Raw genomic sequence first — 13,483 nt, forward strand, 5'->3', positions numbered from 1 at the left:
GTAGGGCCCAGGGCTGGGTACATCCTGGCACCCACAGCCCCTCCCCTGCAGAGATGGACGAGGCCTGCCCTCTCTGCCTTTGCAATAGGACACGCAGAAGCCACACGCCGTCGAGGGCGGCCCGAGCCGGTCACCCCTGCACCTGTCACCCCTGCACCGGACGTGGGCGCCCTCCCCTCCGGCCGGCCCCGGCTTGCCTTGAAGTGGATGAGCTTGGGCTTGCTGTTGAAGGGGCAGCCTTTGAACTCGCGCCCGGACGCCACCTGCTTGTGGACCACGCCGCTCCGCAGCCGCTCCATGGTGCGGGCCAGGATGTCCTTCTCCATCTTCGTCCCCCTCACGGGCTTCCGGTCCACGTCCTCCTTGGGGCCCTGTGGGTTCACAGGGAGGACAGAGCCTGGGCCAGAGGGAGGTGCACCCCGGGCAGGGGTCACCAGGGAGCCCCAACGTGAGCCAGGCGGGCGCCTCGCTTCAGAGGAGGGGAAGACAAGACTGGCCAGGACCCCAGCAGGTTTGGGGAGATAGCGGCCCAGCGGCGTTTCCTACATCAAACTCGGGGCCTCCTGCCTCGGGGACCGGGCCAGCCCCGGGGCCGCCTTCCTGAAAGTTCTGTGCGTCCCGGCCGAGGAGCTGGGTGTCCGGCTGCCCTCGCCGCCCTGGCCGGATGGCCTGTCCTCAGGTGCCCAGCGCCTTCCTGGGCCTGGCTCCGGCCCCGCCCTCCTGTCTCGGGGCCCCCCCCTCCGCCCAGCTTCCCCGGAACCAGCCTGGCTTTGCCTTTACGGCAACGGCACCCATCTGTGTGCGGCCTGGCCTTGGCCGGCCGGCGCAGGGACAGAGCCACGGCGGTGGCCACTGTCCTGGGAGCGCCCTGGGCACTGGCTAGCTTCTTGGCCCATCAAGTTGTGTCTGCTCCTCGGGGTCAGGATGCCAGGGCTCTGCACGGAGCACATTTCTTGAAAAAGGCTTTCAAGGGACATTCTGAACCAGCCGTGGGCAAACTACGGCCCGCGGGCCGGATCCGGCTGTTCTATCCGGTTCTCTTGCTCTCCCCTCCGCTCCTTTACTTTGAATTTATATTAGTTCACACAAACACTCCATCCATGCTTTTGTTCCGGCCCTCCGGTCCAGTTTAAGAACCCACTGTGGCCCTCGAGTCAAAAAGTTTGCCCACCCCTGTATCTGAACTCATGCCTTTTCTGGGAGTTCTTTCCCGAAGACCAAGCGGAACAAAATGAGGAATCGTCCCAGCAGCGAGGCCCTCACCGCATCCCTGCGGGGCCACCACGGAGGCCAGCCGCGAGGGGTGAGGAACGGCGGGGGGGGGGGGGGTATGGGGATGAATGACACAGTCTGTGAGCGACCTAACGCCTGAAAGCAGATACCTGGTGAGACTCATAGCCCTTGTTCCAAAGGCCGGAGATTTCCGGCTCCGCCAGGGTCTGGTCTTCCCAGCTGTGGCTCCTGAGGCTCCTGGAATCGCCCTGGATGGACTCGCTGGAGGTGGTTTGCATCAGCCTGGGGCGCTCGAGGAGTGGAAGGCTGTCGTTCTCCTGTGGGGGGCGGAGCACAGCGGCCGTTGCAGGGACAGGGGCCAGGAGCAGGAAGGACATGGGGTCAGGGACCCGGCCGACCAGAGCCCCCTTTTGCAAGTTTTTCCGTTTAAAGGGAACGTGTGCGTCTACACTGCTGTGCGTTTCCCCCCCCCCCGCCCCCGAGGCCCACGAAGCAGCCTCGCACTGGGGGCTGCGCCTGTCCCGCCAGACCCTGAGCTGCTGGCATCTCTGGTTTTCCCGGAAAACGCCACCCCCGGAAACGCCCCGGTGGTAACGGGACAGAGCTGGGGCTCCAAGCCAGACAGAGGACGTCCGACAGCGGTCAGGATGCAGATGGAGGGCCCCGGGCGGCTGCGGGAGGGGATGGGGGCAGGTGCGGGGGAGCCCAGACGGGCCTGGGAAACAGGAAAAGACCTAAAATGCACGGAGGGAGGAAGCCTGAGGGTGCTGCTGGCAGCGGGTGGGTGAAGCCAGTGACCTTGACCTTCAGGTACTGGGGTCACAGCGGTCACAATGCAGAATCGAAAGTGCCCGCCAGGCTCAGGCAGGACTCCCGCCTCCCTGGCCCCTGCCCTGGGAGAGGCAGGCAGCCAGCCCCCGGTGTGGGGGGCCGGGGGGGGGGGGAACCGAGAGGAAAGCTGCGTCTCGATGGGCCGTCTTCGGCCCCAGCTGGTAACCTGCGTGTGGGAGATGGGCACACGTCGGCCCTGGCCCGTGACTGACCTTCCGTCTTGACCTGTAAACTGGGGAGGGGAGTGGCCCGAGCCGTGGCTCCCGTGGCTGACGGGGTGCCGGTCCTGGGTCCCGCCCCTCACCCCTGAGCCGTCGCCCAGGCCAGGCCGGCTCCCGGGTGAACACACGTGGCCGTTGCCCCCCTGCCGCGGAGCTGAGCCCTGAGCCGCTCAGAGGGGACCCCGAGGGCCATCAGACTGCCCGGTGCGGCTGCCTGGGGCCCTGGGCTGCGTCAGCGAGGCTGCATCAGGCCCCCCGCCCCCCCCACCCCCGCCTCGGGAAGAAGCGGGAGAACCGGGAGCGGGAGGCAATCCTTGGCCTGGGTTCACGCACGGGGAGGTTCCACCACGACCCCAGGACGCCGCCCCGACACCATGCGCACTGGGCCCTCTGCTCCCCGCGCGGCTCACCGCCAGGCCGGGGGCCCGGGGCGTCCGCCCCTCGCTGAGGTCGGCCAGGTAGTCCCAGGTCTTGTTCCTCAGGGAGGGCCGGGCGGTGGCCGCGGCCGCGGCTGGCGGGGACGGCGGCCGCTTCCTCTTGCTCTCCTCGGCCTCCTCCTTCAGAAGCCGGCCCACGATCTCGTGCTTCCTGACCGCCTGCTCCTCCTCGAAGGCGCTGGGGGACGCGGCGGCGGCGGCGGCTCAGAGCTCAGAGCAGGCGTGCGGCTCGGCCTCCCCGCCCTCCCCGAGCACAGGCCCTGCCCGGCCGTCCAGGCCTGGCCCCCCTGCTCCGGGGAGCCCAGGACTCGGACCTCCACCCAGTCCGGTCCCCACAGCACACAGGGCCTCAGTCCTCACGAGCTTCCTGCCGGCACAGGGGTGCCCCTCGGAGGTGCACACACAGGAGGCCGCCTCAGGGCCTGAGCTCCCCGCTCGCTCACTCCAGCCGCTCCTCCTGCCCCTCCCCCCTTCTGCCCCGACGAAGGGACTGGGGGCGGGCAGACTGCTCTGGGCCCCACCAGGAAGGGGTGATGCTCAGGCCCCGAGAACCTGGACAAGAGCCGCTGTCCCAGGGAGCGGACCAGGAGGCCACCCCTGGGCAGATGCTAGCAGCTGGGGGGAGGGGGGAGGGGGGAGGGGGGAGGGAGGAGGAGGGGAGGGGGAAGGGGGGACAGGCAGGAACCCGGGCCTGAGCGAGCACTCCTGCAGGGTCCTGGGTGGGCAACCCGTGGGGCCACCTCTCAGGGCCGGTGCCCGGGAGCTGTGGCGGGGACCTGGCAGGGCCCAAGGGCTGTCTCAGGGTGAATGACAGCCGCACTGAGCTATGGTCTGGGGCGGGGGTCGGCAAACGGCGGCTCGCGAGCCACATGCGGCTCTTTGGCCCCTGGAGTGTGGCTCTTCCACAAAAGACCACGGCCTGGGCGAGTCTATGTTGAAGAAGTGGCGTTAGAAGAAGTTTAAGTTTAAAAAACTTGGCTCTCCAAAGAAATGTCAATCAGTCGTTGTGCTGTTGATATTTGGCTCTGCGGACTAAAAAGTTTGCCGACCACTGGTCTGGGGGGACCGGAAAGGGATGCCCAGAAGCTGAGCACTGAAGGTGAGCCCGACGGCCTCAGCCCAGGAGGGGACAGAGTGGGGTGGGGGGGCTGGTGCCGGGAGCAGCACCCGAGAACCAGGCAGGAAACTGAGGGCAGAGCCCAGCACACGGGTGGGAGGGGCCGGGCCCTGAGCCCAGGGGCCTGGGCAGGGGGCAGGGGGTGGAGGGAGGGCCTGGCAGTACCAGGGCGGAGAGGGGGCCTGGAGCCTCAGGCTGCATCCCACAGGCCTGTCCTGGGAGGGCTCGGGCAGGCCGGCACCTCCGGGGGCCTCACCGTTTCTGGGCCTCCAGCTCCTGGCGCCGGCGCTGATGGAAGAGCAGCTTGAAAGCGTCCCCGCCTCGGGCCAGAATCGCCTGCTTCTCCGCCTGGGCCTTCTGCGCGGCCAGCTCGGCCTTGGCCTGGCCCCACGCCTGAAATTTCCGGAGCGTTTCCTTGGGAACAGAACACGCAGAGGTCACAGCATTAGCAGGGCGCGCACACCTGCACACACGTGCACGCATGCACACACGTGTGCACACCTGCACACGGAGCCCCCTCCTGCGTCCTCGGGTGGCTGTGTGCCTGCCCGCTCACCTCCGTGCCCGTGTTCTTCCTGCCCCCCTGCCGCCCCCCTGCCGCCCCCTAGTGCTCGCTCCTGCCTCTGAGCCTTCACAGAGGCCATCCCCCCACCCCCGCTTCCCTGGCCTAACTGCACCTGCCGAGCCCCAGGGGGTCACCTCCTCCAGGGAGGCCCGACCCCTGGAACCTGGTCACTGCCCTCCCCACAGGCCAGGCCGGTGGAGGGCGGCCACGCTGCTGTCCGCTGGCCGACCTGTGTCTGACCAGGAAGCCGGACGGACGCTGGGTGCGTCCCCGGGGAGCACTGAATCCCGAGACGACGTGGGGGGCACTTCTGGGGGGCCGGAGGCAGGAGGGGGTTCGGGAGGGTGGGCAGGGGTGAGGCTGGAGGGCGGCGGGATGCGGTGGGGGGCGCCTACCCGGTTGGCCGTGATGCTGTTCTTCAGGGCCAGCACCGCGTCCATGCGCCTCTGCACGTGCTCGCGGGCCGCCCGCTCCTGCTCCCGCTCCCGCTCCCGCACCCTGGGGAGTGGGCGCGGTGAACAGCCACGCCGCAGGGAGGCATGTGGGATGAAGGGGAGCTGGGACGGAGGCCCGTGCCCGTGGCCCTGCCCTGGACACAGCTCGCAGCGAAACGTACACATTCATTCCCGTCCGATGATGATGACGAGGCTCCATGACAAACGGAGGCCGTGCCGCCCCCACGCAGGACCCCCCCCGCCCCGCCCGCCGGGAGGAGGCGCTACCTGCCCAGGGAGGCCTTCAGGAACGTCACCGCCACCCGGTGGTTCCGCCTGGCGTCCTCCACCAGCTTCTGGTGCCGCAGCCCGTGCTCCTTCTGCAGGTGCATGGACTTCCTGCGAGACAGGCACGCTCCAGCTCGCCCGCCGCCCGGCCCGGCAGGACGCAGGTCCCTGAGCGCCGGGGAGCCCCGGGGGAGCCTGGATCTGGGCTGAGGGAGCCCAGCAACCAGGACCACGTAACGTGGGTGAGGACCTGGGGCCTTAGACCCCACCCAGGCGGCAGAAAGGTGTGGCCTAGGGGTGATTTTTAGAGAGAGTGGGGGCCCCTGGATGGAGGCAGAGCCGCTGAGTGATGAGGGGGGTTCACACACACACACACACACACACATGCACACGCACACGCACACGTGTGCGTGCACAGGGGCCAGAGGAGGACGCGCATCCTTCAGGTGGGGTGCGGGGTCCCTGGCTGGGACACACCTGGGGATGCTCTCCCTGCCTCGGAGCCCAGGGGCGGAGCCTCGGGAGGACGGGGAGCCTGAGGGGAAAGGGGGTCCAGGAGGGACATCGATGTGAGGCCGATGAGAGGGACTCGGGCAGGGGCAGGGCCTGCGTCCAGCCCACCTGACCCTCAGCAGCCGGTTCCGCTCCGTCTTCCCCCAGGCCTCCTTCTCCTTGCAGAGCTGCTGGGTCGCCTGCACCTGCAGGCTCCTCCCCGACGCCTCCGGCTCCTCCGGGGCCGCCGGCTGCAGGCCCTCCATCTGGCCCTCCAGGACGGGCATGTGCCACGTGGAGTTCCTGGAGGAGGAGGGCGCGGTGTGGGCGTGGCCACCTGTGGGCGTGGCACCCGTGGGCGTGGGCACCTGCCGGCAGGAGCGCCCACTCGCTCGCTCGCTCTCCCTCAGCAAGGCCGGGACTATGTCCCTCCGGGTCTCCGGGACGTGGCCGGAGGCGGCCCACGGCTGCACCGCACAGAGAAGAAGGACAGGACGGAAATGCGTCAGAGCCGGGTCCCCGAGCGCCTGGCGGCCATGCACCCTCTTAGGCTCAGCGGTGCCTTCGCCTGGCCTGCCATCCCCGCTGAGACCCCGGCCCCCCGCTCCCTCCCTGTGGGCCTCCCGCTTCTCCAGGCGGGGCCGTTCCCCGCCGCCATCCCCTCGGAGCGGCAGGCCCACGGGCTCGGGGCAGGAGGAGCCGGACACTCGGAACGGCAGCGGCTGAGCGCAGCTGTGGGCTGCGGGCTCTCTCTTCCCTGCCCTCCGGCCGCTGCGGCGCCTGGACGCCAACCCAGAGCCCAGCCCTGGTCTCAGATCCGAAGATGAGCAGGTGGCGGGGGGGCAGGGGGTGGGCGGCCGAGACCCCCGCGTGGCCTCTCACCCAGGCAAGCCCAGCCCCGAGGGCCGCCCCTGCCCCTCCCTGCATGTCCCAGGACGCCCCTCTCTCCGCCCACAATGCTCCTTCCAGTCTCTTGTCTGTCACTGGGGTCCCAGCCGGGCGTCACCTCCTCAGGGAGCCCTGCCCTGTCCCCCTGCTTCCGAGTGACCGTCCGTCTGGGCCTCCTGGCCACCGGCTTCCTGCCCTGTGACCCCCAGACGCCCGGAGTCCGTTCGGGGTCGTCCGCCTCTCACACGGCTTTGTTGTTGTTAACCCTCACTCACCCGGGCGTATTTCCCGTCGATTTTTTTAAAGAGCGTGGAAGGGAGGGGGCGAGACCGAGGGAAACACCGATGGGTTGCCTCCCGCACACGCCCTGACCAGGGCCGGGGATCAAGCCGGCCACTGAGATTCATGCCCTTGACCCGAATCGAGCAGGGACCCTTCAGTCTGAGGGCCGATGCTCTGTCCATGAGCCACCCTGGCCAGGCCATTTCGGGGAGCGGCGGCTTGTCTGCCCCGTGGCCCTGCTGCCCGCCCCCCGCACGGAGCCCAGGACGTACACGTGGCTGGCCTCTCGCTCCGTCACGGCCTTGGCTTTGCCTCTCTGCTGCCGGGTGATGAGGTCCACGCGCTGGCGGGAGGCGCGCAGCTCCCCTCTGCAACGGGGAGGCGGAACTGGGTCCCGGTCTGGAGTGCGGCGTGGCCTCCCCCTCCCCGCACCTCCGCTGCTGCCCGGCCTCCAGAGGGGCCCCGAGGGGCGGGGGCCGGGGCCGGGGCCGGGGCCTGCTGTGCCCGCAAAGGGGCTGCTCCTGTTTCCCGAAAACCCCGCCGGGAGCCCCGTGTGACCTGTGCCCACAGGGGGTGACCTTGAATGGGAAGGGCCACGGGGCACCGGGGGCACAGGCCTCAGACCGCCCGACAGCCGTGCCGACGGGGCCGCGCCGAAACGGGCTCTCGGGCCGCTCTGTGACGCGCCGGTCGCCTCCGTTAAAACTCCAGAGCCAGACCCCGGGCACCGGCTCTCACGGCCCCGGGACACGGAGCCCGCCCCACGAGGCGTCAGGTTTTCTCAGGGGAAGGAGGTGCTGTGTGGCTCAGCGGATCGAGCGCCGGCCTGCGCACTGGGCGGTCCCGGTTCCCTTCTGGTCCGGGCACGCGCCCCCGGCTGCAGGCTCCTCCCCGGCCCGGGCCCTGGTTGGGGCGCGTGCGGGAGGCAACCCGTCGATGTGTCGCGCGCGCATGGATGTTTCTCTGTCTCTCCCCGCCCTCTCCGCGCTCCCTCCACGTCAGTCAGTGGAGATGTCCGCGGGGAGGCTTACAAAGAGGAGCCTGTGCGCTGGGGGACACGCCGGGCCGGGGAGGCAGCGCCCCGCGTCCTCACGTCCCGGTAATGCGGCAGGAAGCCTCTCAGACACGACACCTGACACGCGGGACGAGCGGCCGGAGGCTGACGGTGGGGTGGCGGCCGTGCGAGTGTTTCCAACGTTTATGCGTTGGAGACGTTTCCCCACGGACGTTGGGGGACATGCGGTGGGGAGCAGCGGCTCTGCTGCTAAGCTGGGCGGTGGCCGGGCAGCCGGGAGGCCGAGCCGGCGGGACCCAGGGCGGGATGGGCAGCCGAAGCCCAGAGGCCTGTCCATGGAGGCAGCCGGGTCCCAGCCCCAGCCTCCAGGACCTCCCCCCTCCTCCCCCCCCCCCCCCCATCACCATGGCCAGGCTCACCTCGTTCTCTGGAGGAGGTGGTCTTTCTCTTTGGGCAGCTGGTCCGGGTGGCTCAGGTCCCTGTGCAGCTGCCACGCCTGGACCCCGTCCGGGACGGGCCTTTCACCGGCCTCGGCCTTCGGCTCTCCCCCTGGGCTGAACGCAGACGGCACCACTGCCGCTGAGCAGCCAGCACGCCATGCGGGACGCAGCCCAGGCCAGCGCCCCGCCCCCCCCACCCCGCCCCGTCCGAGGGCCTGGGGTCCCCCGCCCCCCAGCACCTACCGGCTCCCCAAGCAAGCACCGCCCTCAGCCCCTTGAGGAAGGGGCTGCACCTCGAACTCGGGGTCCTCCAGCTCATCTCTTTCTAGAAATCGAGGTGAGAGTCAAGACGAAGAAAAGCAGACGTAGACGTTCAAGTCGGAAGTTCTAGAACAAATCTGGACAAGCTCAACGCGGACACAGTGGTGATGGCGTCCAGGAGGGCGATGGTTCTCACCGCGCGGTCCCAGGAACCAGGGGCCTCCCTAACCTCTGTGGGGTGGCGTCTGCAGAGTCACAACATTTTCATCACAACACCCAATGCATGGTCTTCCCCACGCTTCTTGTCGCTGCTGTTCATCCTCACCGAGATATTTTCCCAGTGACTTTTAGAGCGTGGAAGGGAGGGGGAGACGGAGCGAGAAACAGCCACGTGGAGAGAGACACATTGATGGGTTGCCTTCGGCACGCGTCCCAACCAGGGCCGGGGATGGAGCCTGGGACCGAGGCCCGACGGCCTGTCCACCCAGCCAGCGGCCAGGCCCCTCCCCACCGCCCGCTCCCCCCCGAGTGTGCGGGGCAGTTTGCAGAGGCCACATCGCAGCTGTCTCCGCTCAACCACGCTTCCCGAGGGCTCCTTAGTGCTATTCTAAGTGGATGACACGTGCCGTGTTCTCAGCCTTAGTGTTTAATGCAGGAACCATCGGAGGTTATAACTGACGTCAGCAGAAGCCCTTTGGGGCCGGGGGGTGGGGGGGGTCTTCAGCAGTAGTTGGGCAGGTAAGGGTTGTCTGACAAGAGCAGCTAGGGCAGTGGTCGGCAAACGGCGGCTCCCGAGCCACATGCGGATCTTTGGCCCCCTTGAGTGTGGCTCTTCCACAAAGTACCACGGCCTGGGCGAGTCTATGTTGAAGAAGTGGCGTTAGAAGAAGTTTACGTTGAAAAAATTTGGCTCTCGCTCTGACCGGTTTGGCTCAGTGGATAGAGCGTCGGCCTGCGGACTAAAAGGTCCCGGGTTCGATTCCGGTCAAGGGCATGTACCTTGGTTGCAGGCACATCCCCAGTAGGGGGTGTGCAGGAGGCAGCTGATCAATGTTTCTCTCTCATCGATGTTTCTAACTCTCTATCCCTCTCCCTCCCTCTCTGTAAAAAAAAAAAAAAAATGGCTCTCCAAAGAAATTTCAGTTGTTGTGCTGTTGGTATTAGGCTCTGTTGACTGATGAGTTTGCCGACCACTGGGCTAGGGAACCACTTGCAGGCTCCGGGCAGAGCATGGAGACTGACTCCGCTCCTTCGAGAATCTGCACAGAGCGACGGGGAGGGAACTAGCGGGGAGGGCTCAGCGGGGAGGGAAGGCAGCTGGGTCTCGGGAGGCGATGGGGGCAGAGCCGGAAGGGCGCGGGTCAGGGAGGGTCGGCCCAGCTCAGCGCCCAGCGGGCCGGCGGGTGGTGGGCCGGGAACCCACGTCCTTCCTGGGGCCCAGCAGTGCCCCCCCCAAACCTCAGACCATCAGAAAAACAATCTAAAAGTCTCCGGCAGAAAAACCCAGCCACAACCAAAACAACTCGGCCCCACTCCGAGGCCTGGCGTGGAAGGGCCTTGGATTCCTCCGTGGGGACGTCGGACACGGAAAGGCAAATGCCTGCCGCTTTCAAAACGCGCGGACGCAGCTTCCCTGTGTTTCGACTAAAGACAGAGTAACAGGCCGAAGCCGGTTTGGCTCAGTGGATAGAGCGTAGGCCTGCGGACTGAAGGGTCCCGGGTTCGATTCCGGTCAAGGGCACGTACCTTGGTTGTGGGCACATCCCCAGTGGGAGGTGTGCAGGAGGCAGCTGATCGATGTTTCTCTCTCATCGATGTTTCTAACTCTATCCCTCTCCCTTCCTCTCTGTAGAAAATCAATAAAATATATTAAAAAAAAAAAAAAGACAGAGTAACAGGAGCTCCCCCTTGGGGGAAAAAAAAACGCGTTTCGGAGACTTACATCTCGCCTGGCTGGTGGGCTCGGCGGTTAGGGCGCCGGACTGCACCCCGAAGGGCCACAGGCTCAACCCCGGCCCCGGTTGGGGGCGCGCATGTGAGGGGTCATCAATCGCTGGGTCTCCCTCACACGATGTTTCTCTCTCTGTCTCCCCCTCCCTCCCTCCCTTCCATTCTCTCTAAAAATCAGTGGGAAAAATATCGTCAGGTGAGGATGAACAAAAAAGAAAGAAAGAAAGAAAGGAGATTACTCCCTCTGTAAAGAACCGGAGGAATCGAAGGGACCCTGAAGCGCGTCCCGCCTGCGGCTGCTGAGCGCCTGCCGCGGTGACCAGGGCTTCCTCACCGTCCTCCACGTGCGGGGCGTCCAGAGGCTCCACCTCGGGAGACACAGAGGCAACGCTCTCCATCGCGGGGGCAGGAGTCGGCTGCAAAACACGATTACAAAAAACAGACGCACAGGATCGCAGGTCTTTATTTATTTATTTATTTACTTACTTATTTATTTAAATATATTTCTTTATTGATTTCAGAGAGGAAGGGAGAAGGAGAGAGAGAGAGAAACATCAATGATGAAAGAGAATTATTGATTGGCTGCCTCCTGCACGCCCTCCACTGGGGATCGAGCCCGCAACCCAGGCATGTGCCCTTGGCTGGAATCGAACCCGGGACCCTTTGGTCCGCAGGCCGACGCTCTATCCACTGAGCCAAGCCGGCTAGGGCGCGACCGCGGGTTTTTAAAAGTCACCTAGAGTTGGCTTTCACAAGAACTAACAACTTCTCTTGCAAGAAGACATTAAGACGATGAAGAGGGCCCTCGCTGGTGTGGCTCAGTGGACAGCGCGTCAGCCTGCGGACCAAAGGGTCCCAGGTTCGATTCGATTCCAGTCAAGGGCACACGCCCGGGGTCGCGGGCCCGATCCCCAGTGTGGGGCACCCAGGAGGCAGCCGATCCATGATTCTCTCTTATCACTGGTGTTTCTCTCTCTCTCCCTCTCCCTTCCTCTCTGAAATCAATAAAAATATATTTAAAAATATATAGTGTTAGTGATCTTGAAGAGTAAGGTTTTTTTTTTTTTTAAAAAAAAGACGACGACGAAGAGGTGTTCCGTGGACTAGGAAAAACACGCCCCGCACAGACGTCTGACATGGGGCTCGCGTCCGCAACACGTCTGGAGCTCCTAAACTTCAACAAGACAGACAGCCCAGCCCTGACCGGTGTGGCTCAGTGGATAGAGCGTCGGCCTGCGGACTCAAGGGTCCCGGGTTCCATTCCGGTCAAGGGCATGGACCTTGGTTGCGGGCACGTCCCCGGTGGGGGGTGTGCAGGAGGCAGCTGATGGATGTTTCTCTCTCATCGATGTTTCTGACTCTCTCTCCCTCTCCCTTCCTCTCTGTAAAAAATCAATAAAATATATTTAAAAAAAAAAAAAAGACAGACAGCCCAAACCTCACGTGCAAGGCGCAAACCTCCAGGGACAGACACAGGGGAGACACGCCAACTGCCCGCTGGGAAACCGAGGTCAGGTGCCTGGTCCCACCCCAGGGGACCGGCTGGTTAGGCCTCCTGAGGTCAGGGACGCTGATGATGCACCCGGCCCGCCCGCGTGGCTCAGTGGTTGAGCATCGACCTATGAACCAGGAGGTCAGGGTTCGATTCCCGGTCCAGGGCACGGGCCCGGGGTTGCAGGCTCCATCCCCAGTGGGGGGCGTGCAGGAGGCAGCCCATCCGTGATTCTGTCTCATCAGTGAGGTTTCTCTGTCTCTCACCCTCTCCCTTCCTCTTTGAAATCAATAAAAATGTATTAAAAAAAAATAAAAGTGTCTTTTCCAAGAAAAGAATCCTGCTAGCAAAATAATAAAATAAAATAAAATAAAATAAAATAAAATAAAATGAAATAAAATAGCAAAAACCGGTGTGGCTCAGTGGATAGAGCATCAGCCTGCGGACTGAAGGGTCCCAGGTTCGATTCCGGTCAAGGGCATGTACCTTGGTTGCGGACACATCCCCAATGGGAGGTGTGCAGGAGGCAGCTGATCGATGTTTCTCTCTCATCGATGTTTCTAGCTCTCTATCCCTCTCCCTTCCTCTCTGTAAAATATCAATAAAATATATTTTAAAAATAAATAAAATAAAACAAATAAAATAAAATAAAATAAAATAAAATAAAATAGAGTAAAAGACCAAGCTAAAGACAAGATCTTACCAAACTGGATTAAAAACTAATCACAAAAAATGGAACTCCACGCCCGCGTTTTGAAAGCCAGGAAAGGCGGTGCTGTGTGCAAAGGGTAACCCGCAAGCCCGGGGGCGTTGCTTAGAAACGGACCAAACGCTTTAGGCAAAGGTCAGTAAGGGGTCACTCACGTCCATCCAGACGCCCAGTGGCCCCAGGAAGGCGCGACAATTCTGGGTCCAGGACAGGAGCGCGTGCCGTGTGCGGGGAACAGGTTCCCAAGGGTCAGGGGCGCCCCGCAGGCGCTTGGTTCTCGGACGCTTCGGGAAAGGACTTCCGCGCGAGGGTCAACGTGCCACTTCCACGGAAACCTGGGATCGTTCAAGAATTGGGAAAAGCGTGCGCGCCGTGCCCACGGACGCAACTTCCGCCAGGTGTCCGCGCCCCCAGGCAGGTGTGCGTTTAAAACCAAGTGGGGGGACGTGGGAATGACCCAAGCGCGCCCCCGCCCCCTTCACCTGCCCAGACGCCTCGGGTCCCCCTGACAGCTGGGCTGAGCTCTGCTCCATACTCCCCCGCCCCCTGCGCGGTGACCACACGCAACTCCGCGCCAAGTCCGAGCAGGACCCGCGGCCGGGCTCCCGCAAACCGCCCGCGGAGGCGTCGGTCCCGCCTGGGAGGCGGCCAAAGCCCCAGCGCCCAGCCCCAGGCTCCGGGCAAACGGACCCACCTCTGGGCCGACCTGCCTGGGGTACGGGTGGCGCGGGATCTGGGCGGAGACACCCCGACAGCGGCGCCTCACGACGGCGTTCCCTCCTCCGGTCCCTTCTCCGCGGCAGCGCGGCACCGGCTCCCCGCGCGTGG

The 13,483-nt window shown here is 64.7% G+C and overlaps 1 protein-coding gene across 7 annotated transcripts in view; it reads right to left on the minus strand.

Annotated features, from left to right (window-relative positions):
- CFAP74 (cilia and flagella associated protein 74) overlaps window positions 1-13,483 on the minus strand; it is a 36,934-nt gene extending 23,451 nt beyond the window's left edge. For all 7 annotated transcript variants that reach the window (XR_013959925.1, XR_013959926.1, XM_080656008.1 and 4 more), the window contains exons 1-13: window positions 13,350-13,483; window positions 12,811-12,990; window positions 10,789-10,870; window positions 8,487-8,568; window positions 8,223-8,357; window positions 7,061-7,156; window positions 5,748-5,921; window positions 5,127-5,237; window positions 4,800-4,902; window positions 4,096-4,253; window positions 2,696-2,900; window positions 1,383-1,550; window positions 198-371 (exon numbers count right to left, since the gene is read on the minus strand). Coding sequence is in view for 5 of the 7 variants with exons in the window: in XM_080656008.1 (XP_080512134.1) it covers window positions 198-371; window positions 1,383-1,550; window positions 2,696-2,900; window positions 4,096-4,253; window positions 4,800-4,902; window positions 5,127-5,237; window positions 5,748-5,921; window positions 7,061-7,156; window positions 8,223-8,357; window positions 8,487-8,568; window positions 10,789-10,870; window positions 12,811-12,816 (1,494 nt within the window). In the remaining 2 variants the exon portion in view is untranslated. The remainder of the gene's footprint in view (window positions 1-197; window positions 372-1,382; window positions 1,551-2,695; window positions 2,901-4,095; window positions 4,254-4,799; window positions 4,903-5,126; window positions 5,238-5,747; window positions 5,922-7,060; window positions 7,157-8,222; window positions 8,358-8,486; window positions 8,569-10,788; window positions 10,871-12,810; window positions 12,991-13,349) is intronic.

Source organism: Plecotus auritus (assembly GCF_963455305.1).
Source record: "Plecotus auritus genome assembly, chromosome: 2".
Taxonomy (NCBI): domain Eukaryota; kingdom Metazoa; phylum Chordata; class Mammalia; order Chiroptera; family Vespertilionidae; genus Plecotus; species Plecotus auritus.